This window comes from Artemia franciscana, chromosome 5 (assembly GCF_032884065.1).
Source record: "Artemia franciscana chromosome 5, ASM3288406v1, whole genome shotgun sequence".
In the NCBI taxonomy this organism is placed as follows: Eukaryota; Metazoa; Arthropoda; class Branchiopoda; order Anostraca; family Artemiidae; genus Artemia; species Artemia franciscana.
The window spans coordinates 5,409,021-5,435,046 of NC_088867.1; the positions used below are offsets into that span (position 1 = coordinate 5,409,021).

The 26,026-nt window shown below is 35.6% G+C and overlaps 1 protein-coding gene across 3 annotated transcripts in view; it reads left to right on the forward strand.

The window, feature by feature from the left end:
• LOC136026919 (serum response factor homolog) overlaps positions 1 to 26,026 on the forward strand; it is a 178,881-nt gene that overhangs the window by 39,957 nt on the left and 112,898 nt on the right. For all 3 annotated transcript variants that reach the window (XM_065703754.1, XM_065703753.1, XM_065703752.1), the window contains exon 3: positions 25,035 to 25,280. In XM_065703754.1, the coding sequence (XP_065559826.1) occupies positions 25,035 to 25,280 (246 nt within the window). The remainder of the gene's footprint in view (positions 1 to 25,034; positions 25,281 to 26,026) is intronic.

The following is a 26,026-nucleotide window of genomic DNA, read 5'->3' on the forward strand; positions in this document are numbered from 1 at the left end:
TAGTGTATATCTCGAAACGTCACGTGTGTCGAACAGTTTCCCCACGCTTGGCACACTTCCACTATGCTTGACACGTGTCACCTGGTGTGCGTGAGTTCCAAAAATGGATGCCCCTCGTTTTTTGATTAAAAAAAAATATAGTTATCGTTGCTGTGTTGGGGTCCGACGCGCCGGAGCCAAATTAAGATTTAATCGATTTCTTTTTCTATTTTTTGATCTTCAGCACTGTGAATTGTAAAATACCAGGTTTAACTTATAAAAAAATTTATATGAAATTATGTTGATTGATCAAACCCGTCAGTATTTCCTGCGGTTAAGTGGCTTTTTGTGAGTTCAGTCTGTTTTCTTTTTTTCTTCGTGCAAAAATCTAAATGTTCGTCTTTAAAGTTGTTTATTGGATTTGTTCTTGCAATCCTAGACTTCATGATAAATGAGCAAAGAACGTTTTCGTATATGTATTTAACAAGAACTAGCTTCGCTGGTTGTGGTCGCAACCAGCAAGCCAAGTCCTGACTCTATGGAAGAACAGATTGCAGAGTCTGGATCTGTAGCTGACCTAAGCTGCAGGGTAACTTTGTCTAAGAATGACGTAAGTTCTGACTTCTTTCAAACATGAACTAAGTCGAGACGCGGAGCAAAATCGAGCTAAGTTATCATTAAGTACAATTTCGAGTCAACTTTTTGCCTCTCTTTATAACTTTGTGTTTGAGAGGAGGGAGCAATAATTTTTCTCTTCTTCTCGGGAAAGAGAATACGCTTTGGGTAGTTTGCTTATACTATGCTACCAATGAAGGGATTTCAATTGGAATGGGGGAGGGGGAATTACACTCTAAATTTTTGCCCCCCCCCTATAGATTTGAATTTTTTCATTGAAGAAATAGAAGAAAAAATCACCCCTATGTATTTAGAAAAATACAAATTTGTCACCATCCCACATATTCGCGGGTTGACACCTCTGTACCAACGCTTATGAGACATGAAATGTCATATGCCCAAAATGAGTCAGGTTTTTCCTACGGTTTTAATAGTTCAGCGTTTTTAGCCGAATCAACCGTTTTTAGCCGAGCAATTTAGCCGTCATTCGATACGCTGAGATTCAGGTCTATATTCCATTTCTTAAACTATCTTTTTTCAACTGAAAAATACGTTGAAAAATCAAAATTCTAGTTTTAAATTTCGGCAACTGTACTCCTCATGGTCGCTGACTCGTACCATATGAAAACACTTTATTATTGTATTTGACGGTACTACTCCATTAATAAAAAAACAATATATCCCTGATAGGTATAGCCGCTTGGCTCTGAATTTTGATTAAGTTGTTGAAATGTGATTCAAATCTGACAAATCATTTAATCATAATATTCTACTATCGGAAATGTAAACAAGACCACGTGGTTTTGTTTATCACTTTTGGTGCTAACTATCCACAAATAAGGAGTACAGAAACAAAACACAATTTTTTTCTGTTTGTCTAAATTTGGATGAACTAATTATGTTGTCTAGTGTATGATGTTTAGGCCCAAAAAAGGCGAGCACAAGGCGTATGCCCATTTTTTGTTGGCTTCCATTCTACCCAAGCGTACTCTACAGCTGTTTGTTACTCTAGTGATGATCTGTTAACAGTGAAAATTGATTAATGATTGTAAGATATGGTGTTTGGAATCAATTGCAAATTGGTATTTAGGTAATTATTGGGTATATAGGTAATAGTTAACTTTCTGGGTGTGTATCTTGAAACAAAGAGATACTAATTTTGAAAGAGATAGATTTTCATGTCGAAATTTGATTGGTTCTTGAGATGGATGTTGACTGCTGGTGAAATATTTAACCTACTTTAATATTTATTTATACACATATTTAGTTTTAAGGTCGTTTTAGTTCTTCTCTCGTAACTTAAATAGGGTACAAACTAGAGTATAACTAGGATTTCCGTTAAGGTAAGGGGGCGGAGGTTAAGCTGCTAAATCATATGATTGGGAAAATAAGAGAAATGACTGATTTTCTGAAAATTAATTAAAAAGGATTAATGAATATGATAAAAAGCTTATGAATAAAATTCTAAAAGTATAAAATAATATAAAAGTAAAACAGTTCAAAATAGGGATGAAACCTTTTAATTGACAGTGAATATATATAAAAATTATTTAACTGGATATTTCGAACACATATACAGTGTTCATCATCAGCAGTAAAACTAAAAGCAGTAATCAGCAGTAAAAATAAATAACTAATCAGCAGTAAAAAACTATTTTTATTCATGTCTTTTAGTCTTACTGCTGATGATGAACGTTGCAAATGTGTTCGAAATATCCAGTAAAATAATTTTTATATATATTCACTGTCAATTAAAAGGTTTCATCCCTATTTTGAACTGTTTTACTTTCGTCATGGAAAGGCAGTGTGGTCTTCGAAGTTATCTAAAATAATATATCTCATCTACTGTACTGATACTATTTATGCAAATTGCAAAATGCTAAAATAAATGTTGCAAAATCTTTACAAAATAAATATGAAAAATATGGAGGAATATTTAAAATTTTGAATAAAATATTATTAAAAATTAGTTTTTAAAACCGGTTTCAAACAGTTCGCGGTAATGAACTGTAGTAAGGAGCGACCAGGCTCAATAGTAACCGAAACTCTAAAAAATGGAAATTTTGATACCAATAGTTACATCAAAAGAATGGCATTTTAATGCTGATTTTAAATATATAAGTTTCATCAAGATTAGTCTTACCTATCAAAAGTTACGAGCCTGAGAAAATTTGCCTCATTTTAGAAAATAGGGGGAAACACCCTCTAAAAGTCATACGATCTTAACGAAAATCACACCATCAGATTCAGCGTATCAGAGAATCTTGTTGTAGAAATTGCAAGCCCCTATCTACAAAAATGTTGAATTTCGCAATTTTTGCCAGAAGACAAATCACGGATGCGTGTTTATTTGTTTTGTTTTTTTTTCCCAGGGGTGATCGTATCGACTCAGTGGTCCTAGAATGTCACAAAAGGGCTCATTCTAACGGAAATTAAAAGTTCTAGTGCCCTTTTAAGTGACCAAAAAATTGGAGGGCACCTAGGTCCCTCCGATGCTCAATTTTTCTCCGAAGTCAGCGGATCAAAATTCTGAGATAGCCATTTTATTCATCATAGTCGAAAACCCAATAACTATGTCTTTGGGGACGACTTACTCCCCTGTAGTCCCCGTGGGAGGTGCTGTAAGTTACAAACTTTGACCTGTGTTTGCATATAGTAATGGTTACTGGGAAGTGTACATACGTTTTCAGGGGGATTTTTTTTTGGTTTGGAGGGAGGGAGGAGGGTTACCGGGGGGATCATTCCTTGGAGGAACTTCTCATGGGGGAAGAGACTTTCAATGGAGGGGGGCGCAGGATTTTCTAGCGTTATTTAAAAAAGCAATGAAAAAATAAATATGAAAAGTTTTTTCTACTGAAAGTGAGAAGCAGCATTAAAACTTAAAACGAACAGAAATTATTACGCATATGAGGGGTTTACCTCCTCGTAATACCTCGCTCTTTACGCTAAATTATTTTTAGTAATTTCAACTATTTATTCTACGGCCTTTGTGATTCAGGGGTCATTCTTGAGGAATTGGGACAAAATTTAAGCTTTAGTGTAAAGAGCGAGGTACTGACGAAGGGGTGAACCCCCTTATATACGTAATAAAAACATGCGAATACAGAAGTTCGTTACGTAAGCTAATTCGTAAGTTACGTATATCTTTTACTAGTAAAAACGTCAGTAAAAAATTAAAAGTTCTAGTTGCCTTTTAAGTAACCAAAAAATTGGAGGGCAATTAGGCCTCCTCCTCGCTCCTTTTTTTCTCAAACTCATTCCATCAAAACAATGAGTGAGCCCCCTCATATACGCAATAAAAACATACGAATATAGAAGTTCGCTCCGTAATTTAATTCGTAAGTTACGCATATTTTTTACTTATGAAAACGTTCGTAAAAAATTATAAGTTATAGTTGCTTTTTTTAAGCAATCAAAAAATTGGAGGGCAACTAGGCTTCCTCCCTCGCTCCTTTTTTTCAAAAGCTTCGGATTAAAACTATGAAAAAGCCATTTAGCCCCAAAAAATTAATATGCTAATTTCGTTTTAATTATTTATGCGCGGAGAGCCAAGATCGAACCATGCATTAATTCAAAAACGTCCAGAAATTAACAAAAAAATAAGTTTTTTTAAATGAAAGTAAGAAAACTTAAAACGAACAGAAATTACTCCGTATTTGAAAGGGGCTTTTTCTACGCCCCGCTCTTTACGCTAAAGTTTTTTACTGTTTTAAAATGCAGAGTTAAGAAAAAGAGTCAAACTTTAGCGTAAAGAGCGGGGTGTTGAGGAGGAAAAGCCGCTTTCAAATACGGAGCAATTTCCGTTCATTTTAAGTTTTAATGTCGCTCCTTACTTTCATTTAAAAATACTTGTTTTTTTTGTTTAATCATAGCAAAAAAAATAAATGTTGTGGATGATGGAATGGATTAGACTTCGACAGAATGCATTGGATTTATATAATATGGACTGTATATTTGAACATTAGGGGTGGGGTGGGGGTTAGATTAGGTTTTCATAATTGTGTTTCTTAAGTATTATTTTATCATCATGTTTTGTTGTTTTTCATTAGGATTAACCTAACTTCACTTTTGGGTGTGTTTCCAATAACCAATAAGTACCAATACGCGAATAAAATGCTGAAATCACTGATAAGAACTAAGTTTTAAGAAAGTTGCCCCTCCCCTTGAATTATTTCTTCTTTTTTTCTGTCTGTAGTTCAAATTTTTTCTGTGTTTAGCTCGTCTGTTGTTCTGAAAACTAATTTTTGATTGTATACTTTATCGCTAAAAATGTGACACTCTTGTTTGAGAAATAAAGATTATCACAAAAATAATTCTAAAGCAAATAAACCTTGTTAATAGAAATATTTCAGAAATAGCATCGCCTTCGAGTAAATGTTATTAACTTTGTGTTCCCGGAACTGTCAAAAATCTAACTTATTTCTAGATTGAATGAATTTGAAAAAGAAAAAATAACAGAAAAATGTTTCATTACCGGAAAACACCGAATATTTTTCTTTAAAAAAGAAAAGGAAAAAATGCCTATATGTATAAGCGTGTGTCCCACCAAATGAGCTAGTAGTCGAAGAAAATATAGTGAATTCCAGGGGCCGTTTAAAACCTTAGTGTCTTACTGAGTAAGTCATATATAAACGATTTTTCTCGGATTTCTTATTATTATTATTTTTTTTACATTGAGTACCCCTGACTAGTTTGACATTTGACGGTTGACGTATTTGTTGTTGTATTCCAAATAAAATTGTTATTATTTATATTTTTCATCAGCGTCATCACTTAAGATCATTTTACAAAATAAAGTCACATAAAGAAAGTAAAGTGCAAGGTCTTTGAGTAAAATTTTGAGTAAAACTCAAAAGAACTAAAAAACAAGAAAAGGTAGAAGCAACACATTAACATTTCTAATCTTTTCTGTTTAATGATCACATCCATTCTATTGTGGAAGAATTAAGCACAACAAAAATAGTAATAGGACATATTAATATAATAGGATATATATTACATCGTTGTTCAGAAAGTATATAAGAAGGGAAAATGGCTAAAAGAAGGATAAAAAAAGGCAGTGAGTTGTTTTGGTAGCCTCTCTTTAGGCCGTGTTTAGACGCAAATCCAGTTATCGAATAAGGGGGGGGGGCTAAGTATCAGTACGTGGGAGGATATATTGAGTCCCGCCCCTACCCGAATTCCTAAATGTTTTCGAATTTCTGGAAACATCGTGTTAAAACTCTCATATTTTTTTTATTATTGAAACCGCTAAAAAAAGAGAAAATAACTATGCCTACATGCCTGGTGGTAAAACATGTTAAGAAGATACACTCAATAGGCAAATTAAATGAAGAATGGAAGAAATTAGGAAAGAAAATCTTAACAATTTCAATATATGGGCAGGACACAGACAGGGCCGTATCCAGGATTTTTGTTTGTGGATGGGTTGAAAAAAAAACTTAAAAAACATAAAAATTTTTTATATTTCTCTGTTACGTTTTTACGCGTCAGGTAAATCTTTTTTCTGAGGGTGGGGGGTGGGTAAACTTCTTACCTCCCCTGGTTACAGCCTTGGAAAAAGGGCTAAGGCTAGAAAAAACACATATTTTTTTTATTTGTGTGTTACGGTTTTACGACTCAGGTAAATCTTTTATGTGTGTGTGTGGGGGGTGGGGGGGGGGAGTTGAACTTCCCACTTCCCCCGGTTACAGCCTTGGAAAAAGGCTAAGGCTAAAAAAACACATAAAAAATTTGTCTATATTTGTCTGTTACGTTTTTACGAGTCATGCAAATCTTTTTGTTGTGGGGGGTTAAACTTCCTACCTCCCCTGGTTGCAGCCTTGTTACAGCCTGGTTACATCCTCCCCCTCTCCTGCAGACGGGCCTTGCCGTGTTCGATAATGTTGAAATATGAAAAGATAACAAAAAGCAATTGGAAGCCGAAACGTTGTAATATGAAGCTTTTAGTGGGTTAGGATTAAGATGGTAACCTTAGATAAAAACGTGTTTTATGCACGAGACTCCAATTAACTATAAAATATTAAATTGAATATCTTCTAAGCTGGGGTCTAGCTAAATTCTGTGCCTAATCGCGCATAATATAAATCATAGTCGGCCTAATGCACTTTTGGGCTAGTCTGTGATAAGGTTACTAAGGTATTATTAGTAGAAACGAAAAAACGTGTTTCATTTTAAGAGATTTTTTAGTCGTGATACTTAAGCGGCTATGTACAAAGGATATAGCTAGTCCTAATTTTTACGGGTAATCTGAAAATTCTTTGGGAAGGAGGGGCCATAGTAGCAAAATGACAGCGGCACAAATTTAAGACATTCTAAGCCACAACACCATCTCTATTTAAAGTAAAACTCTAAATATCTTAAATCCGTAAAGAAACTTTAAACTATAACACCTTCTTCATGTAAAGTAAACCCTAAAGATAAACTCTCAAGTTACTTTCTCGATGTGAGAAAAGAACTCAAAGTATGTATTTTTTTGCTACCTGGATTTGATAGGAGTAGCTATTGTAGCCCATGCTCAGTTTGTATTTTTTTTTCGTTTTTAGCATCTTCTCTTAAACTATTTCTTTTATTTCACTTTCATCGTTTTTTTTTTCTTTTAACCCCTTGCTCATTTCAGGTGTTATGAACTAAGTTAAATTGCTGCCCTATGACAAAACAAAAAAAAAATGTAAAAAGAAAAAGACGAAGTTTTAAATCGTATGCTCTGGGATAGGGAAATTGAAAGTTAAAAATACCTTTTAAAAAATATACGGCGATTCGGTGGCCCTTATAATTTGCCTTATGTTTTCGTCATTTTTCCCTTTTATTGTCTTATTCACAGTCCTAAAAAAAATTCTAAAATTATATCAAATTAACCTTGCTTTTCTTTGTTAGACTCTTTTCTTTGATTTTTATTTTTTATAAAGAGAGTTTATATTTTTTAAGTAAATCACCTTAGCCAGGGCTAGTGCAACTTGCAGATTGTTCCTATATATATATATATATATATATATATATATATATATATATATATATATATATATATATATATATATATATATATATATATATATATATATATGCCTCTCACGGTTTTTCTCGAATGTCGGGATTTATCCCAATTGAATCTTGGTTTCTAAATTCTAATTGACGTCTCTGCTTAGGGCGGGATTACCTCTTCTATGCATAGCAATGATATAATTTGTTACAATCAAAACCAAGTAGCATTCTTAGATTGAGTCACATTTATCATAAAAATGGCACCATGTCCGGCCATTGACTATAGTTAATATTGTGTCATTTAACTTCTACCAACTACACAAACCACAGGGATCCCTATGCCTCATGCAGTCAGACCACTGCATAAAACCTACAGAATTTGATTGATCAAGAATCCATTGGGCCACAATAGACTGTGATATGAATTGAGATCCACTAAGGAGATAGTCAGTCAAAATGTCTATGAATTATTCAAAATTTATCTCTTCGGTGGTATTCTCTCCACCCATCAACTAACACTTGTTTCTATGAATTTCGATCGGTTGGGAAGATTAGGTATGTGTAAATTATAGGGAGTTTGGACTCAGGTCCGTTCAAAGAGCTAAATTATTCCACACGCTCCTCTAGTCTATCTTGATAGTCTGCGGTAATTGAATCCGGTCAGTCATGATATAATATACGACACCTCACTTTTGACTTTTATCTGGTATAAAATATATTATCAAATTTAGTGAGGCATTATTCTGGACATTGGGTAGGAGATTGTTAGTTGTATGTAAAATATTTGATGTTAATCAATTTGGCTTGACATGTCGACTTGACCACTGAAAACGATTTCAATTTTGTTAGCAAAATTAAAAATGGAAAATCTTGTCTACTTCAGTTCCCCCGCGTAAGGAAAGGCACCAATGTCTGCGTAAACAGACCTTGATGAATATGCAGTTGGTTTCAGCCCCGGTAGGCGACAGTTGTTGAAATGTATAATTGTCTGTTTTAGTCAAATGATCACTTTCGATTAAGAAGTGATCATATTCATATGATCAAGGATGTGATGACCGGTATTTATTCTGAATTGTAGTGTACTCGTAGTTGAAATATTCTTCTTTATAGGCCTGTTTTATTAAAATGTGCCATCATCATGTTGTTCCTCATCATTACTCAATTACTATGCTTTATTAAGGAATTAAATTTAAAAAAGAATTGATCACAGATGTTATGACCGGTATTTATTCTGAATTGTCGTGTACTCATAAGTTGAAATATTCTTCTTTATAGGCCTGTTTTATTAAAAAAGCGTCATCGCCAGTTATTCCCCATCATTACTCATTTTCTATGCTTTATTAAGGAATGATGTTAAGTTTAGTTGACTAAAAAGGCATAGCCAGACTTTTCTTATTGAATTAAAAATAACAAAGATGGATTCCTTCACTGTCTAATTAAATAAGGAATGACAAGGACTTGCTACTATAACCCCGAATTGGGTGCTTTAACGCCACTGTATGTTTTATGCCACCCAGGAAATCTTGTATCATCAAGAGGATTGGTTGGGTCAGAATAGACAGGTTAGGTTAGTCTATGTCTATATCTATTTCTATTTCTATGTCTAGGTTTTTGTCTTTATCTGTGTCTATGTCTATGTCTATGTATATATCTATATCTATTCTGACCTACCTGAGTTAAAAGGTGGCGAAAAACTACGGTGGCGTTAAAACACTGTCCCATAACCCAAACCATAACCCATGGGTGGATCGCTCTCCCCTGACCTGATAGGTAGAAGTTAAGTCAAAAGATATTGTGCTAGTCGCTATAAATCTCACGCGAGATGGTAAAAACATATACGTTTTAGGGTATTCAGTTGTTACCAACGGCCAGTTGTTTCAACAAGTACATTTTCTTTAGGATAGGGCAATAATAATTTTGTTAGAAAAATTGCCATTTTCAACAGTTATCTGAAGAAATGAGGAAAATCGTGGGTTCCTTTCCTACCGTAGATAATAGCTTGAAAAATGATTTGAAGGTTGTGAGTTCAACTCACTCTGCGGTGACGATACTGTTGTTACCACAACATGGTGGATACGAGACTCCCAATTTGGAGGATGTAAGTTGAAGCCATATTGTGGTAACGATTGATTAAAATCCATACTTTTTAGTTACAGTTGCACAGGTAGAAGTGAGCTAAGTGATATAAGAGGGCTCGTCAAAATCCCGGGAGGGGGCAAACATGGGGACAATTTTCCTAAATTAAGTTAAAATGACAGTGAAAACTTGAAAATGGCCCATATTGTACCGTAAAGGCAAAGATATACTGAAGAAAACTGTCCTGTTTCTGTGGATGCTTAAATTGTACTGGCTTGTTTTAGTTTTGATAAGGTTTCAAAAGAAACTAAATTTCATTCGGGCTATGGGCAAACTGGGTCTGGGGGCAGTTGCACCCCTGCTCCATAGCAAATTACGCCCCCGTAAGAGGGGTTAAGAGTGAGGTGAAGAGATATTATAACTCTTGAAAAAAACAACTTTTAATATGATACCTTTAGACAGAATGGATTAACTGACCGAATCACCGTGCATTGGTTCTCCTTCTACCCATGGTAATTTACTGCAGGTGTTTCAAAATGCTGAACTAAATTATGCTCCAATAGATGCATATGTGAGGAAACTATTTTGCTACCTACCCTGCCTTCTGGGGGCTTCCTCTGTCCTATGTCTTACGTCTGGTCTGGCCTCATGTACACAGCATGATTCCAGGTGGAAATTGCAATTTAACTTGTGTTTCTCTCTCTCTCTCTCTCTCTCTCTCTCTCTCTCTCTTTACTTCAAATTGAACGTGAACTAACAGTTCACCCGGAACGATTTATGAACTAATGCCTTAACACGCGTTATTATGATTTTTAGAATATGTTTAACCACTGGCGGATCGAGGGGCCCCCCCGCGATTTCAAAGAAGAGACGCACTATTTTACAGTGTATTCCCATAACCGATTCATCCCATAACCAGCCAATGAAAGGCTCTTCAGACAAAATTGGAGAAGGATAAATAATTTTTTATCTATCTTTATTTGGAGGAAGTACCAAAAAAAAAAAAATACATTTTACAATTAAAAGAAGTCAAACTTAAAATGAACAGAAATTACCACAAGAGTAGTAATTTACGTTTGTCTAAAGTTTGACTTTATTATTCATTGTTGCCCTAATTTCTGTCTTTTAGGGTCTCATTTATTCATGGATTGTAGTTTCTGTTCGTTTTAAGTTTAATAATGAGTTTTAATAATAAGTTTCATGTACAGAAGTAATTTAAGTAGATAGACCCCCCAGATTTTTTCTGGTGCCCTCTTTCCCTTTTTTTTCTGTTTTTTCACTTTCTTTTAGAATAAATTTATCAATTTGGTCAATTATTGGCACCTTTGTCACGTTCCCCCCTCTAGATTTTGCCCATTGGAACCCTTGTCATATTCCCCCTCCCCAAGATTTTGCTCTAGATCCGCTTCTGTGTGTAACTTATTGAATAATGAGTGAAATATGAGTGTTAATGACTTAATACTCATTAATTTCCATTAAATGGGCTTTTTACCTCCAATTTCCCCAATATGATGATGATTGTGCAGAAGTTACTTTACTAAAGACGCTAGATAACTGTATTCGTAAAAATTTAATACGAAGATAATATTCGAACGTTCCAGGTGTTAATTCGCTCTCACCCGAAACTAAAAATGTAATTATATTACAAAGCTAGTATCTAACTCCTTTTATCCCTTGTAAATTTAACACTTGTTTTATTTATTGAGGTATAAAAACTAAATCAGGCTTTTGAATGGGTAAATCGTGACAAACCAAATCTTATTTATTTTGGTTAAAGTATTATGTTTTCGCGCATGTTTGTTTGAAGCGTTGTACTATCATGTTGTTTTGAAGGCAAATAAGTTGTGAAGGTTCTGCCCTTTGTAAGACAAAAACATTAATCCTTGTTTTGAATTTGCTTTGATCATCTTCTATTAGTCATGAGTTTCATAATACTTTTTTATGTCGGAATTTAGGCACAGATAAATGAATATACAGATGTAGCAGCTGCTGTGACTTCCTAAAAAAAAAATTGAGCTCAAGATAAAGAAGATAGTGCCTCGTGTGGCTTAACACTTTGGCCCCACCTTTCTTTGTCAGTTCAGTCAAAGTTGGTTAGCAAAAATTAATTAAATGTATAAAGTTTTAAGGTTATATTATTAAGTTTAGTAAAATTTCAGGAAAACATCTATTTGTTAATCGGTGATCTGGGGTTTAAAAAAGGCTGTAAATTCGTAATTTGCACAAGACAAAACATTAAATATAATGTCAAATTTAGTTGAATGGCAGAAAAAATAAATAAGCGGAAAATAGTATGGTGCTCGTGTTCAGTAATATTTTTGTCCAAATCTGCTTCAAAATTCAAAAGGATTTGAAAATGTTTCTGAAATCACTCTTGCTTCAAATCTTTTTTTTTTACTATTTTCATGATTTACCAAATTATGGTTACAGAGCTTAGCTGCTATATATTACTGCTTTTGACAATCCTAACAATATTTTTTTTTTGCATAGTGAGGACACTAAAGATGGGAAAATATTGAGCATTCAAAGCAGCGTTCATTTTGCAAGCCCACCTAGACTTCCTTGTCTAGACATTTATGGTCCCTGTGCATTTGGTTAGGCATAGAGTTCCATCCAGATATGGATGTGAGCGCCAACCATAAGTGCAGTTGATAAATATAGGCTTGCTGGATGGTAGAATCTGAAATCTTGGAAACTGGATTCTAGATTCTGGAGCTGTAGACTCTGGAGCTTGATCCTTAGCTGTAACTTTTGCAGGCAAGCATCGAGTTATACATGTGAACAGGAATTACATGGATATTAGTGTCTTGACAGACACGTAGGCCTATTGCCAAATATGAATGCCTTGTGCAGGAGCTCATAAAAGCCAAGTAACACCACTCTAGAAGATTTAGAATAAGGCCTCAGGGGCGAGTTGTAGCTCCATTTGGGTAACTATACAACTTCTCACTGAGACTTCTGATGTAGCGTCAGTGGCCGTTTTCATCATGTACGTCTACTATCCTTACTATGACGAGTTGTCCCTATTTTTACCGCCGTATGCCAAGCAAAAACGCTCAAACATGCTACGGTTGGGTTATCTGCAACTGGAGACTCGTTGTACCGATTACTTGAAGAACAGCTTTATCAGACACTGAATTTCAATTTGGAATTGTCACCAGAGGGAGGCTATCCCTGAAAACCCATCTGTTGATTCCTTTAAAAAGAAATCCAACATTATGTATAGGCAAGTACATATGTCTAGAAAGAAAACCAAGGTGAACGGTAGATTAGTGGCATGTCAGGCCCCAAGTTTTAGTAAAAAAAAAAGGTAAAGGTAAAGGATACGGCATTAGACTTTACAGTCCGTACCGGCGGTGCTGATCTCCGTTTCTTGGCCCTTCAGCCAGGAAGTGCAATGGGGGGCTGGGGGCCAGCCATCCTGTGCTTTCACACACCCTTCCTGTTTACCTTCCCCAGATTTCTCCAGGTACCCATTCAGAGCTGGGTCGACTCTGGCTAAGCTTACAGAGTCACGCCACTGACCCCCGTCCCAACTGAAGAATTGGGTACACTGGGATTCGAACCCGCGTCCTCTCAGACAAGGGATCCCGAATCCAGCGCACCAACCCACTCGGCCAGGGCGGCTTTTAGTAGCCTGGTGCCATGAAATTTGTCAGAGAAAAAACTAGACAGGGGTGTGAACACCAGCTTATTATGGAAATTGGGTGAAAATCAGGCATCTAAGGTATTTATTGTGTTGGGTTGGCTAAAATCTCCAAAAAACAGATGAATTATACAATAATTATGGAAATTCCGGGGAAAACCTTAAAAATTCTGATATTTCGAAGAAAGAGCAGGTCCACCTGTGTTTGCTGCGTCATGGTGCTTCAATGAACGTATTTAAAATATTACCTAAGAAGAAAAGGTTTAGAACTATTTAGTCATTAATGTATCCAGATAGGCAAGTCTGGAATTGAAGGGGGACTGGAATTGTATCATAGGAACTTTAACAGTGGGGGAGATAGGGGTTTGAAAACGCTGGAAAAATGTTTTTTGTGATAATTTTTAAATTTGCTGTGGGGGAAAGGGGTTCTTCGAACCAATATTGGGGAATTATCCTCTATATTGGATTGTGGGGGGATGGGCTATGTACAAAACTCCACTGTGAAGACAAGTACTGGTGGAGATGCTTCGGGCTCGTTCTCCGTGAAATCTTAGGATTTCCCCATGATCTGTTGAGATTTCCCTGTTTTTTCTCCAAAGGCTACCGTAATTTAACAACAAAATTCTTAGGAAGTTGAGACCTCTCACTAAAAATCAGTTCCTGCGTGCATGTCTGTGTCCCAATAAAGCTTTACAAATACTAGCTAGGAGTGAGAGTAGTTAGTATTTAGGCTATTGGGGTTATTCGTTTGGGATGCATGGGTGGTCGATCTTCCTTCCTAGAACAGACACTTTGCTGGTGGAAATATCTAAACATGCTTTTTTCAAAGCTTAAAATGATAGTGATAAAAGCCGACATAAGTCTTTTTTATGGTGAAATTCGATGTAAGCTGCTTTGCTAATTTTGCAGAACTGCTAATTTTGCAGCACTGCGTCCAGACATTTTCTGTGAAGAAAGTCAGCTCATAGCTTTTGAATAGGGCTTTTAAATGCACTTTTGTTTCTTTGTTTAGAAACAAAATTAAGTTGCGAAAGTTTTCCAATCTTTGTTAGCTTGAGGAACCGTAGTTATCAGTAAAATTGTTATGTAATAGTTATTCGTTAGGGCGGCGGAAAATGGCTTATAGCTTTAGTCAGCTGAACTGTGTTTGATAGCAAACCATTTTCATTGGTTCGCATATAAATTCAAATTCCCTTTGTTAATATCATTTGCAAACAATCATCTGTCGACGGGAAAAATCCGGCTACTGTGACGTATCTATTTTAAAGCGGAAAGCCCTGTCTCATACATTGCTGGAAGTCCGTTTCTCAACAGCTCGAACGGAAGAGACATAGATGCGTAAGTTCGCATAAACTTTCGTTTTCCAATCAATTTTTCCAACCTGCTCTTCTCTCAAGAAAGATTTAGCATTGGATACCCTGGTCGCTAGTCATCTTATCGAAATTTCAATTCATATCAGCAGACAGAAATATTCCAAGATCTGCAGCAGAACTTTAAGAAAGGGGAAAAAACGCATTCTTTGTTGGTCTTCTCGCTTGTTCAGTATTAGTTTTTTCGAATGATTCATCAAAGACTTGCGTGTTTGCTGCTACTAGTGAAGTCAGTTTTAATGACCTTCTGGATATACACATCTTTTATCTGGATTTTGTTAGTAATTTAATGAGCTCATGTATTTTCTTTTCTTGATCCAGGTTGCGTCAAATTATTGCCTGTTGCCGCCGACAAGTAATTCTTCTTCTTCTGAAAGCGTTTTTCTGAAATGGTTATCTTGTTAAAGAGATTAAAGAATAGTTATCCTATGTGCTTGTTTTAATTAGAAAATTGTGTCAAATTTTTTGATCGTCTGGGGAATGTTTTTTGAAAGAACAAGCAGAACTTTCAACTGATGGCATTAAATGAAGCTTTTGAGAATGAATAAATTGGATTGTAAATTATTGGATAAATTAATAAATTAGATAAAAAATTAATAAATTAGATTGGATAAAATAAATTGGATAAATTTGCGATAGATTGCAAAGAGTTTCATTGGTTGTTCAAAAGCAAAAATTTGTGTGCCGATAAGAACTAATTTTCAAGAGCACTATCTGCTCGAATAGAAGCTAATCAAAAGAGATTTTAAGGACGGGGTCAAAAAAGGACTTGATATGAACGATTTATCTATAATGGTGCCTGCGCGATAAGGGGCGACTACTCATCTGTTAACCAGGGGTATTTCAGCCTCCTTCAACCCGTGTAGGCCTCGTGACCCGCTAAAATAGGCAAAATGTGCTGAGTGTGGGCTCAGACGAAACTAACAAAATTGTTTCTAGGTAAGGGAACTGTAAACTAACGATCTTGACGAGGTGAAGTACTCCTGCAGAAGCTGCTGGAACATGTTCCATTGGGTCTCATTTTTAAACTGTCATGAAAACCTCTTAATTTTAACGATTCCGCGTTATTTTTTTGTAAATTTCTACGGTTTGACATCAGTGTATGGATAAGTGGCTGACGAATAAGATACTTGACAACTGTTTTGTTAAAGTTGTCATGAGGATTAATTAAAAAGCCGAAAAAAATGATGATTACTTATGTTCTCATCTTACAGTCGAAGTATGGCTATTAAAGCGGCTGGAAGCCGACTGTCATTAAATCTACGTTGTTTTCATGTTGATATATGATAATAATTAAGAACTGCTTTCTTGCTTCAATTAAAAATTATCAAAAAGGTTGTCTATGTTTTGACTCCAGGGATTTTCGTAATCAACGTGTTTTGTTCTGTTATTTAAAAGGCTGAAAACAGACCTTTGAAATACAAATGTATCGTTATTAGGTCCTCTTGTATTTTTTTTCGGTTCATGGGAGTAAGGGGCTAGCGACTCTTTTTGTATTCTGATTTTCAAATCTTACGAATTGAAAATGATGTACAAAAATGTAAATTCAAAAATTTTTATTTCCGGTCTCGAAATTCCAATATTTCTTTGAAGGCAAAGGGCCTTTGAACAGTATCGTCAATTTAGTAAAGTTTCGGGGGTGGTGCAAAATGTATTTTTCAAAATCTAGGGGGTCAAATTTGCGTTTTTTTAATGAAAACACAACAAATGCACTGTAAATGATAATTACCCCCCTCCAAAGGTGTTTTTTGAAATCTAGGGGACAAAAATCCAGGGGGCACGTGCACCCCTGCCCTCCCCGCCCAATTGACCCCACCACCTTTGTGGCCTGAGCCTCGACTCAGCTTGGCGAGTCCACCCATAAGAATCATAATAATAATAATAATACTTCTTTAATTTAATTTCTTGTTTTGGGAGTCAGAGTTAAAGAGAAACGCGAATTCTAGAAGACTTTTTTAAGTACATCAACCGGCCCTAAACGCAAGCACGTTTACTAGTTCAACAAAATATGTAGATTTTATAGACTTTTTTCGAAATTTTCAGTTTGCTGTATTAAACAATTTGTTCTCTTTCCTAATATAAATACATGTATATGCCCTTGCTACCTGTTCAAACTTCTAGAACAGGGTCATTCTTGTTCTTCCATTAATCTTAATAATACTTCTCAAGGAATTTAGTTATAGTTTTATGTTGGACATTCAAACTAAAAGCCTTTCTTTTTCCCTGGCTGACGACCAATGAAAATAGATCAAACTATGAAAGTATTATAGGGCATCAAGTTTCTTTAAACCCTTTTTGTGGAAGTATGAAACTGTGGTACAGGGATATTTTTATTTTTAACTTAGTCCCTTCTGGCTAGGTACCATGGATGAGATTTTACTACCATGTTCTCTACCTTATAGAGATGAGATTTCCCTACTTCGTTTTTCGGTTAACCACCACGAATTTTTCATAATAATTTAAAATTTTTAGCCGATATCAGCGAAAAATTCTTCTTTCAAACACCTGTGCTATATCCTTGATGTCAAATTTAAATTATTTTTCTCCTTTTTTTTCTAGTTTTTGGTCTATTTTCCAATATTTTGTGCATTAACTCAAGATGCCAATTCTGTCCACCAGGGCTTATGATAAATCATCATAGAATTTTATTTGAAAACGGTAAAGCGTTTAAGATTTTTCTTTCGTGAAAGTCTTGGACCAGTTACATGGAGGGCTGGGAGCTATCTGAAGACAGGAGGGGATTGGGTAGTTCCGAAAGTCTGTCTAGAAGCGTTAAAAATTTCTTTCGGGAGTGCAAAAAAGTATAAAAAACCAAGATATTAAAATTTAATAAGCACATTTTGAAAAGGTACCCCCTCCATAAAAAAGTGCAATCGGAGCAAAAAGCTGTCTAACGCCTGATTCTTACCAGATGTGAAATTTACAATCACAGTGTGAATTTTTTCTGACTGAGCTTGCCGTCATATTTGTGAAATCTTACCGCACGCAATTCGAACTTATACATGCGATCAAAATTGAATATTTTCAAACTTTCCACAACGAAATTTTATCGGATTGCGAAATAAAGAAGTTCGTATGGAAAATGGGAGCTTCCTGGGAGGGTGTAAAGAGGGAGGCTTTAAATAGATTAGGCTGGAGGAGGAGCGTGCGTAGCTGTGTTGGCCTCAGGTGGCTTGGTGCTGCAGTGAGTTATTATTATTATTAGTAGTAGTAGTAGTATGGAAAATATGGAAAAGCTTCTTATTCACAAGCACACCTATAGATGTAGCTAACTATGTATAAGCTGGAATGGGATGTCAAACTAAATCTAAATGTCGCACAAGCGAATCTGTATGAGCTGAAAGCGAGTTTTTATTGGATTTGGTGGTAACCAAGCCAAAAGCTACAAAACAAGAATAGAAAATTCGGCTATTCTCTGCCAAAACGTAGTTACTGCGTTTTTCAAATTTTAGAGAAATTTACAAAATAGATTTTTTTTTTTTTTGAATGGGAAAAACAGAGGGACGTTTTAGGTAACTGTGTTGATGGTCTTCCGAAACGTAGCATCGGCATTTTTCAAATTTTAGACAAAATCACAAAGTACTTTTTTTTTCTTAGCATTGTAAAAATGATAGACACGGAGCTCGGTCAATGGGTTTCTCAAATTCTGTTTTCTTCCCATCTTTGTCGCTCCATTTCCTTCTAGACGTAGGTACTAGTCTTTAATTTTAGTAGCCTATGTCCGTACAAAGTTTTGGCTCTTGAAAACCTGTCAAATACGTTTTATTCTTATAGATACTAGATCATTTCCCCAAAAGTATTGTAGGCTGGGAAATTCTGAGTTCGCCTTTGACTCGCCATGTCCAGGTTAACAAAAATCTGTTTATATTATGTTACATTTTTCATGAGTCGGATAAACATTCCGGGGGAGCTTCAAACTCCCTACCCCCCAGGATATGGCCTTGTTCTTAACTCATAAACGAAAGTTCTTAAGCCGAACTGGCCAGACATGACAATAAACAATCAAGAGAGATAAAACTCTACAAAAAGAAAACTAAAAACGAGACTTAAAAACTTAAAAACAGTTGCTCTTTGATTCTCATTGAAGTACCTCGCATAGCTGCTTTTCCCTAGGTGGATAAGTAGCGACAATTGTATTTATCATATTTGGTGGTGGTTTTTATTTGTTTTTAGATTAGATCTTTTAATTTTCTATCTTGTGCTGAAGACGCCTTGTTTTATACAGGCGAAATATCCGCGTTGTTTTAGTCTTTTAATTCTACTGGCCGTCGTCTCGTTTTAAGTTTTCTTTTTGTAGAGTTTTATCTCTCTTGATTGTTTATAACTCATAAGCGGATAATATGTAGACACGAGGATCTGGCAGAGTGTAGCTGACATTGTGGCACAAATCCTAGTGTAATTTGCATACTATTCAGTGGTACAGTATAGGCAGTGCCTTTGTTGAAATAGCCCTGAGACATGATGAGTCATGCAAGGAGTTTAGGATTTTTATTGCGTTTAGTTTTGTGCCAAAAGCTGGTACCAACAATCTCATCTGAAAAAAAACCTGTCACAGGATTAGTTGGATTAAGGGAAAAGCGTGCCGAATTAATTCTTCTCTCCCTTGATAGGTTTGTTTTTCTTTGAAGAGCTTAAGGCTTTGATATCAGAGTTAATGGTAACTGGTTTTAAGTCTTTTGTTGTGATATACTGCTGTAATTTGGACGCAAGATGAATTCGAGTGGGTGGTTCGAAATTAAAGCTGCTTTCACACTACGTACGCCATTATGCTAAGTGTTTAAGTTACGCTTCTTTAAGTATAACCCTTCACACTTAAACAAACTTTTTTTACCCTATAGGCCAACGTAAAATTTCATAAAACCACCAATATCATTGTCTGAAATCATCACAATCATCGTAAGTAAATTATTCAAAAATTAAAAATTTGGAATGGAGAAGCTCTGATAATGATCTTATTGTTATTGAAGCATGATGAGCTGTGATGAAAAGACGGCACGAAAACCCTTCCAGCAAAGGCTTATAATTTATTTTCAATATTTATTAAATGCATATCCAGAAATTCCATTTGGTTGCTAAAATGTCGACTTTTGCAAAATGTAACATAGACTTACTTAACACGGGTCTACTTGGCAATGTCTCCGTTTCGGACAAAATTTGCTCCTCAAGATTACACATAACATTACGTAAAGTCGCAAGTTATGCCAGTGTGTAAGGTGTAAACAGAGCCACTGTGTCGCATCTGCGTAGATTTTTTTTTTCGAATCTTTTCGAAAAAAAATTTTGAATTCTTTTTTTTTCGAATCTCAAGCTGAAGTTACGGTGTCGTCTAACCAAGGGACCTCAGTTCATTTCTGGATTCAATGGGTCGTCCAATTTTAGAAAACACGTTCACCGGGTGGAGTGTGCCAAGCACGAGGGAAGTGTACCAGTTGTGGTGAAACTGCTTTTTTTGCCACATGGTGTTTTTGCCACGCCTGTCATACTTTTGCCACTCTTGGTACATTCCACCTGCTTCAGACTACTTTTAAACCCGACAAGCCTTGGTAGATATTTGCTATAAATTTTAAGGATTGAATATAGCATGAGATGTGCCTTTAAGGCCAACACACAAGTGCAAAATTTTGCCTATAAAATTGATAAATAGCGTGCAATGTTGTATTTGAGTTGTTCTCAATATCTCAAATGACTTTTAGGTTAAGATCTTTGATAAATTATTTTGATGATTAGTTGATTGAAATATTTTGGTGTTGATGTGATAAAATTGATGGTCCAAATGCGTGCTCACTTGGTCGTAAGCAACCGATTGCTTAACTTGATTCTTCACGCAAGTCTTTGGTATTGTTTCGAACAAACAGGTTGATCAGAATTCCAGCCCTTTTCATTCACCTATGACTAAACAGATTTATGTATGTACACTCAGCCGGATCATGACGCGAAAGCCAGTGTTGGCACATGAGGCGCATTTCAGGTATTCGGCGATTTTTATGTGGTTGCAAATCGAATTCTTCAACTTGGCGCATTTTTTCGAAGTGATTTTGTAACTTAACATTCCTATGGGAATTTTCGCTTTAAAAATCCCGAAAAAATGGTGTTCTTCGCCACATTTTCACTTTTAATGCTGCGCTATCTTTAAGTAATCATGTGGAAACACTGGAGTCAATGATATTGATAACAGGAACTGTGTCATTGGCATTTGCAAGGGGACAGACTGGGCATTTGATCTGTTTTAGAAGAAAATACAAAAAAGGGAATATTTTTGTACAAGATGACATTTTCAGGCGAAAGAACAAGGCACGCACACAAGCCTTTTTGGGGAGCCCAAAGCCAATCTTTTTTTGGGGGAGAAGTCCAATATTAGAAAATTATTTAATGTAATAATTTGAATAGGAGTGTCAAGAAATCAAAAAAATACTATTTCGGGAGGCCCCAAAATTGAACATTTCTGAAAAGAACCCTCTTTGGCAGAACCTAAGTGGACTGTCGGCACCCGCGAGACTCGGACCAAAAGAAATGAAAAATTAATTTGCACGAATTTTATTGTATTTCATAAGTAATTTCTTTAAAACGTTATTAATTGCAATTAAAACTATGCAGAGCACATGCTTTGTATAGAGCATCATAAAAGCCACAGAGATAAATTTGACAAAAATTAGCTCTTCGCAAATACGTAATGGTTGAAAATTATTATAAATATTTTTTTGAAGAAAAAAAAAAAAACATACCAAGACTCAGGCATGATGCTTTACCCTCTGAGTTGTCACATAATTTTTATTTAGTTTCTTATACATTCTACTTTGAAAACTTCAAATATAATAAATATCTAAACTTTTAACTCAGTAGATATCCAAAATTTAATAATGAGATGTACTGATAGTCTCATTATTAGATTTGTGTTCTGTTGTAATTATAAAGGGCGGAACTGGGCAGCAGACTGTTTAACATTTTTCATAAAGAATGGCCAAAAAATCACCAACTATCAGTATTCAAAATAATCATGGTTGCAGATACACGGAATTGTAAAAGTGTTTTAGTTTTTGTGGTGTTACCATATTCAACATAGTTCCTGGGTATTCTGTCACTCGCGGTGGTATTTTAGCGATTAAATACCAAATTTGAAACAAAAATTGGAGCTGAATCTGGTTTTTCCAACATGTAATAAATCCTCTTAAAGTTGAACTGTTGTTGGAAGTATGGACAAAAACTGGATAAGTGTCTCCTCGCTTACAGGTTAATTTGATGCTTGGGGTTTGGCAAAAAATCCTATCCGGAATTCACAATAATTCAGCAGTTTAATTGTTATGAAAACCTCACCATTTTCGTCCCTCATATCTGCTGAACAATACAAGTACATGGTGATCATTCATCGTCAGTCAGGGCCTCCAATTTGTAATAAGGGATTATCTGCAAGATGAATACAGTTCTGTATACAGTACAGTTAATCTCCTAGAGTTGAAACATGTCCTAGACTGGGAATAAATCCTCCTAGAGTGTGACTATTGGTGGAAACATGGGCAAAAACAGGATAAATGTCTGCTTGCTTGTAGATTATTTTTTTTTGTATAAAAAAAGTTCTGGAATCACAATATTTCAGCAGTTTAGTTGTTATTAAGCCTCACTTAGTTTCTACTCTTATATCTTTTGAATAACAGAAGTACATGATGGTCAGTCAATGCCGTTCACTTCGTCCAATTCCCGTGTATAGTATAATCTCCTAGAATTAATGTCCCAGAGAAGGAATGAATTTTCGTAAAATTTTACTGTTGTTGGAAATACGGGCAAAACTGGATAGACATCTCCTCGCTTACAGATTAATTTTGATTGCCGGTATTAGAGAAAAAATTCTCCTGGATTAACGATATTTCTCTAGTTTATTTGTTATGAAAAGTCACCTATTTCGACCTTTGTATGTTTTGAAAAATAAAGATGTATAGCAGTAATCAATGATTGTGTCAGGTAGTCCAGTTAGTAAAAAGAGATTATTTGTAGAGTGATTATACCGGTTAATTTCGATTTTTGGATTTGGCGAAAAAAAATCCTGAATTCACAATGTTTCTGGAGTTTAATTGTTGCAAAACATCTCCCAGTTTCATCCCTTATAATTTGAAAAATGAAAATATTCAGTGATCAATCATTTTCAGTCACTTCATCCAATTTGTATTGCCTGAACATTGAATGAAGTTATGTATTATTTTACTGATCTTCTAATTTTTAATTAGTTTTCTACTCATTTAATAATAAATAATTACTTTAGAATTGTAGATTTTTAGTCGATTAGTATCACGCGTATAGTATCAAGGATCTTGAAAGGATGCAACTAAATCAATTAAAATTAATGTTGACACTTTGACACTTCTGACACTTTGAAAATACTGATGCTCAATATAGTTGAAAGTACGTATTTTCCAGAGCGTTCTAATTTTTTTTTTTCTTCGAGCATTTTCAACATTTTCGATTCCTAGAGTGTCCGAGCTATTCTAACAGTTTCCAACATAGTCAGAAAATTATTTTCCGGCAATAAGCATTTTAAAAGTTTTTTCAAGTTTTATTTCGTAAATTCTCCTTTCATTGGATCCCTTTAATAGTTGTCTACCAGGAAACGTATGCGGTTTTAGAAATTAATGCATTAATCATTTTAATCCTTGTAAATTTCTTAATTAAATTCTTAAGGCACACGAGTTGCACCTATTAAGAGGCGCCAAATCTTTCCAAAGAATCAAGAATTTATCCCCCAACTTTTGAGATGGGTCGAACAATTGCAGAATCAAACAGTTCGTGGTAAAAAACTGTAAGTAAGGAGCGACCCGGCTCAATAGTAACCGAAACTCGAATAAACGGAACTTTGATACCAATAGATTTATCAAAAGAATCGGGATTTTATGCTGGTTTCATATATATGTATATGTTTCAATAAGTTTAATCTTACCCATCAAAGGTTACGAGCCCGAGAAAATTTGCCTGATTTTTGAAAAAAGGAGGAAACACCCCTAAAAGTAATAGAATCTCAATGAAAATCATGCCGTCAGATTCAGCATGTCAGATAACCATACTGTAGAAGGTTTAAGCTCTTATCTGAATAAAAATGCGAAATTTGTATTTTCTGCCAGAAGAAAGATCACGGATGAGTGTTTATTTTTTTTTTCCTTGGGCGATCGTATCGACCCAGTGGTCCTAGAATATCGTGAGAGATCTCATTCGAACGGAAAGTAAAAGCTCTAGTGCCCTTTTTGACTGACTAAAACAAGTGGAGGGCAACTGGGCTCCCTCCCACGCCCTTTTTTCTTAGAATCGTCCGATCAAAATTTTGAGATAGCCATTTTGTTAAATGGGAAGTATGCATACATTTTTCGGGGGGAAGATTTTCTGCTTCTGGGATTTTCCTCTGGGATAATTTTCTATTGGGAGGGAAGTTTCCAAGTGGTGTTTTTTTTCGGGGGAAATTTTATACTGTGGGAATTTATTAGAATTCCTATACAAAATTCTTCTTATGTCTTGCTTTCTCTTTTTCGTCTCAATTTTACGCGTGGCGATGTTAAGGGTAACTGTGCGGGGCAAATTTTCACCAGGATTGAATTGTCTAGAGAATAAATAATTGAGAAGGAGGGATTTTTCCATGGAGGAGTAGCCAAATTTCCTGGCATTGTTTAAAAAACGATAAGAAATTGAATAAAAACAAGTTTTTTTTAACTGAAAGTAAAGAGCAACATTAAAACTTAAAGCAAACAGAAACTATTACGTATATTAGGGGGTTACTCCTCCACAGCACCTCGCTTTTTACGTTAAAGTTTGAATTCTGTCCCAATCCTTAAGAACGACTCCTGGCACACTACGTTTGTTTAATTACAACAACAAGAACCTTCGTTTTTAAAGTACTAAAAAGCTTTAGCTAAAGAGCGAGGTGTTGTGGAGGAGTAACCCCCTCATATACGTAATCATTTTTCTGTTTGTTTTAAGTTTTAATGTTACTCCTTACTTTCAGTTGAAAAAAACGTGTCTTTCTTATTTAATCTTTTAAAGAATACCTTTGTTTTTATGTAAATTTATAAAAAAGCAACAGAAGACTAGGGGAAGACAATTGGTACCCACAACTCAGAACCTTACTGCTGGAATAGGAAAGGTTCAAGGGTCTGATGACTAAAGCAATTAAACGGGTAGTCTTTTACTTGACGTACTTGAAGTCCTTGACGAGTAGTCTCCTCAAATAATTAAAATAATCAATATTTTAAATTTAATATAAATTTTAACATGGCCCACTGCTTAATAAAACAAAAAACAAAAAAAAAAAACAGCTGTCATATCTCTTTCTTAAAAAATGAGCTCACAAGTAGTTTTAATTCTAGTAGTGTTCTTAATCAACATTTTTTTTTCAGGCATATGAACTGTCTACATTAACAGGGACTCAGGTTATGCTCCTGGTGGCCAGTGAAACAGGCCATGTGTATACGTTCGCCACTCGAAAGTTGCAGCCAATGATCACATCTGAAGCAGGAAAAGCACTAATCCAGACGTGTTTAAACTCTCCAGATCCACCGAACGGCTCTGGAGATCAGAGAATGTCCGCAACTGGATTTGAAGAAACGGAACTCACATATAACGTTCAGGACGATGACCAAAAAGTAAGACAAATGATGTATAGTGGGCATATTCCTCCTTCTTCTACCCCTCACCACCTTCTCTCTCACCCTTTACAGTCACCTCAGTATGGTGGTAGTATGAATCACCCTCACCACGGTTTATTACCCCCAGTTTCAAATTCTAGTAGTTATTCAATGCATGGATCACCGACATCTAGTCCTCATCCGCATCATTTTGTGCCTCACGGACTTTCAAGCCCCAGTGGCTCCCATATGGCCTTATCACCAGCTCCAACACCCCAGCCCCACCAGACGAGGTAGCTAGAGGCTCCGTGGGATGAATCGCCTGGGATTTTACCACCATTTAGCAGTCTCACTCCACCACTAACGCCCCATGTTTATACGGCTAAACATGGATTCGCACAGTATTAAGATTGATTTCGAAGGTCGTTTCCGGTGGGCTTTAGCTTACTTTTTGGCATTTTGCCAAAAACTTTTTGGAAAGAATCCAAAATGTCTTAAAATCAACCCCACCAAAAAATAAGGTACGGCCTACCGATTGCCCAATACTGGGCTGACGAATACTCAGATGAGACTAAAATTAAGGCTTTCATTCCACGGGCCTCGGACGTCGCGCGTGTGTGTTCCGGTGCATTGTTTTCAAATTGTGCATTTGTGCTAGTCCGTTAGAATGTTGTACGGCATGGCTAGATGATGTTGTTGCATGGCTTTTGTGCATAGTTGTATCTAGTCAGTGATAGCTACAATATTGAACCACATGATTTAGC